The sequence below is a fragment of the Bidens hawaiensis genome, unplaced genomic scaffold (genome assembly GCF_021521415.1).
Source record: "Bidens hawaiensis isolate Kalapana, Puna unplaced genomic scaffold, B.hawaiensis_p1.1 tig00032733_1, whole genome shotgun sequence".
NCBI classification, from domain to species: Eukaryota; Viridiplantae; Streptophyta; class Magnoliopsida; order Asterales; family Asteraceae; genus Bidens; species Bidens hawaiensis.
The window spans coordinates 204,114-207,035 of NW_027495579.1; the positions used below are offsets into that span (position 1 = coordinate 204,114).

The 2,922-nt window shown below is 39.8% G+C and overlaps 1 protein-coding gene across 1 annotated transcript; it reads right to left on the minus strand.

The window, feature by feature from the left end:
* Nucleotides 1-1,772: 1,772 nt before the first annotated feature.
* On the minus strand, nucleotides 1,773-2,144 carry LOC143583936 (uncharacterized). The gene has a single exon (XM_077066109.1). The coding sequence runs from the start codon at nucleotides 2,142-2,144 to the stop codon at nucleotides 1,773-1,775; it is 372 nt and encodes a 123-aa protein (XP_076922224.1).
* Between the last annotated feature and the right edge of the window lie 778 nt (nucleotides 2,145-2,922).

Genomic DNA, 2,922 nt, shown 5'->3' on the forward strand with positions numbered 1-2,922 from the left:
CCTCGCGCGCAAGCTTTATTATTTTATAGCTCGTAAGTCCCCTCACGCGCCAGCTTAATTATTCTTATAGCTCGTAAGTCGCCTCACGCGCCAGCTTAATTATTCTTATAGCTCGTAAGTCGCCTCGCGCGCAAGCTTTATTATTTTATAGCTCGTAAGTCGCCTCACGCGCCAGCTTAATTATTCTTATAGCTCGTAAGTCGCCTCGCGCGCAAGCTTTATTATTTTATAGCTCGTAAGTCGCCTCACGCGCCAGCTTAATTATTCTTATAGCTCGTAAGTCGCCTCGCGCGCAAGCTTTATTATTTTATAGCTCGTAAGTCGCCTCACGCGCCAGCTTAATTATTCTTATAGCTCGTAAGTCGCCTCGCGCGCAAGCTTTATTATTTTATAGCTCGTAAGTCGCCTCACGCGCAAGCTTAATTATTCTTATAGAGCAGAAAGTCGCCTCGCGCGCAAGCTTTATTATTTTATAGCTCGTAAGTCGCCTCACGCGCCAGCTTAATTATTCTTATAGCTCGTAAGTCGCCTCGCGCGCAAGCTTTATTATTTTATAGCTCGTAAGTCGCCTCACGCGCAAGCTTAATTATTCTTATAGCTCGTAAGTCGCCTCGCGCGCAAGCTTTATTATTTTATAGCTCGTAAGTCGCCTCACGCGCCGGCTTAATTATTCTTATAGCTCGTAAGTCGCCTCGCGCGCAAGCTTTATTATTTTATAGCTCTTAAGTCGCCTCACGCGCAAGCTTAATTATTTTTATAACTCGTAAGCTGCCTCGCGCGCAAGTTACATTACATTATTATCGAGACGCGCACTCTATCTTTTATCAGGCCCCGCGCCACTATTGTTATGATGCGTGCTATATCTTATTCATGCTAGTGCACCATCATTATCATAAGGACCACAACATGTCATCATCATGGAGAAAACCTCCCAAAACTCAAAGACAATAAAGACAAGGCCGAAGAAAAAGGAAAGAACCGCCTCACGTCCTAACACACCTTATAAAGTCCAGCGCTCCACCTAAACGCTTGCACGCCTATGAGCAACACTGGACTTGGGGGGCTTGTAGGGGTATGGTACTAAACCCGGTTTTACGACCCTAAATTTATTATGTTTGGCTTATTTTATTATACGGACTAATACAATGTTATTGGGCTGAGGGGGTTTTGTGGAGGTAACCCTAACTGGGCTAGGCCCATTAGGGTACCATGATGGTGGCCATGAGGCTCTCTATATAAGGAGGTCTTCACCTCCTTATTAAGGGGGATGCTCAGTAAGAGCGGCCATCATATATTTTTGTGTCTGTAAACAAGAGATCCTTGAGATTTCTTAGCAGTCACCTCCACACCCCCAAAAAGCCATTGCAGATCTCAAGCAACCGGAGAAGAAGATAAAGGCGTGGTTCGTTCATCTCAAAATCCGTGGAAACATCGTCATGGATCAGGTCAGATTCATTTCATGCTTCGACAGTGTGTATACCTGTATAAACGTTAAAGGTATGAACTTTTTACCAGTTCGTGCATTCGTTCATTCTTTAAAGAATTGCTGCAAAACCTCAGGAACCGTTGGATAACTCATAACGCGAGTAACAGATTCATAGTACACTCTAAGAAGCATAATTTACAGGCTTCACAAGCAGCTCAAACACACACAAGAACAGGTGGAACAAAAAAACAATTTCATACCAAGCATCTGTTCAGCCAACTAAAAAAAAAAAAAAACCTAAAATACTTTTAAGGGTTAAGTTACAAAACATAAAAAGATTCAAACTTTATCCATTAGTCTCCGAAAGCTTTGAGAAATTAAGTTTCTTGAACCGATTCGTTATCTGGTCAGGCATTTTGCACTTTATGTCCACAACTTCAACTATACAAGACCCTTTTCTTCTATTAGGATTCCGGTTAACTTTTTTTGCCTTTTGAGGCTTGGTTTTTTCGCTCGTGTTGGTGTTGCTCGAGCTTGCTTCGTCTGCTTGTACTCTTGCCTTACCACTTGTACCAATGGCGGCTACTTTAGGCTCTAAAATAGCGGGATCTTGAGTTGAAGTTTGTAACTCTCTTGACATTAACGCGCTAATTGTGCCTGTGGTTCCTATCTTGATCGACCCGCCTCCGCCCTTGATATCTTCAAGTGTTTGAATCATTTTCGTATTGTAATAATCTTGAAATTGATAGTAGATTAATTATGCTGCAAGTATATAAAAAGATATCATAAATATTTTATATAAAGACAACTACCATGAAATTAAAACATAGGATCATATTATCATAATGAACTAGAAGTGGCAATATTTATCGGTTTACTTTATCTGTAACGGGTCAAATAAGTTAACTCAACAAATGTAGCTAAAATGGAAACCGGTCCAACGGGTCAAAAATCACCAAAATACGTATTATATAATGAATACAAATTTGTAAGTTGTTTTATTAAAAAATTTAGATTATTACAATGGTAATATACTTTTTGTAATCATGTTTAACATAATACATATTTATAAATAAGATAAAATTTAGACAAAAAGTGTTTCTGGTCGACCCAACACGTCTTGCATACACAAAACTGCAGAAGTGTAACCCATTTTTACCCGTCACATAACCACCCGACCGCCCATTTTGCCACCTCTAGAATGAACAATGCCGTAACGTCTAGGCTTGTAAACAAACCGAACAAATACGAATGAACGATAGAACACGAGAATTTAAACTAACGAGGTTTTCTTGTCCGTGTTCTTCGTTAAGAAAATGAGCATGTTTGTCTTCGTTTATGCTTGTTTGTTAATCATATTAATCGTATAAACGAACAGTTCACTAGCGTAGACGAATGAACACAAGTACATAACAAAACACAGAGGAACAACAACAAACGAACATAACTGACCTAACACCAATAAAAATTAAACCGAACTTTAATCTTTGGGACGA

What these genes read in the sequence shown, in the direction of transcription:
- LOC143583936 (XM_077066109.1), bottom strand. Translation starts at nt 2,144, where the DNA reads ATGATTCAAACACTTGAAGATATCAAGGGCGGAGGCGGGTCGATCAAG.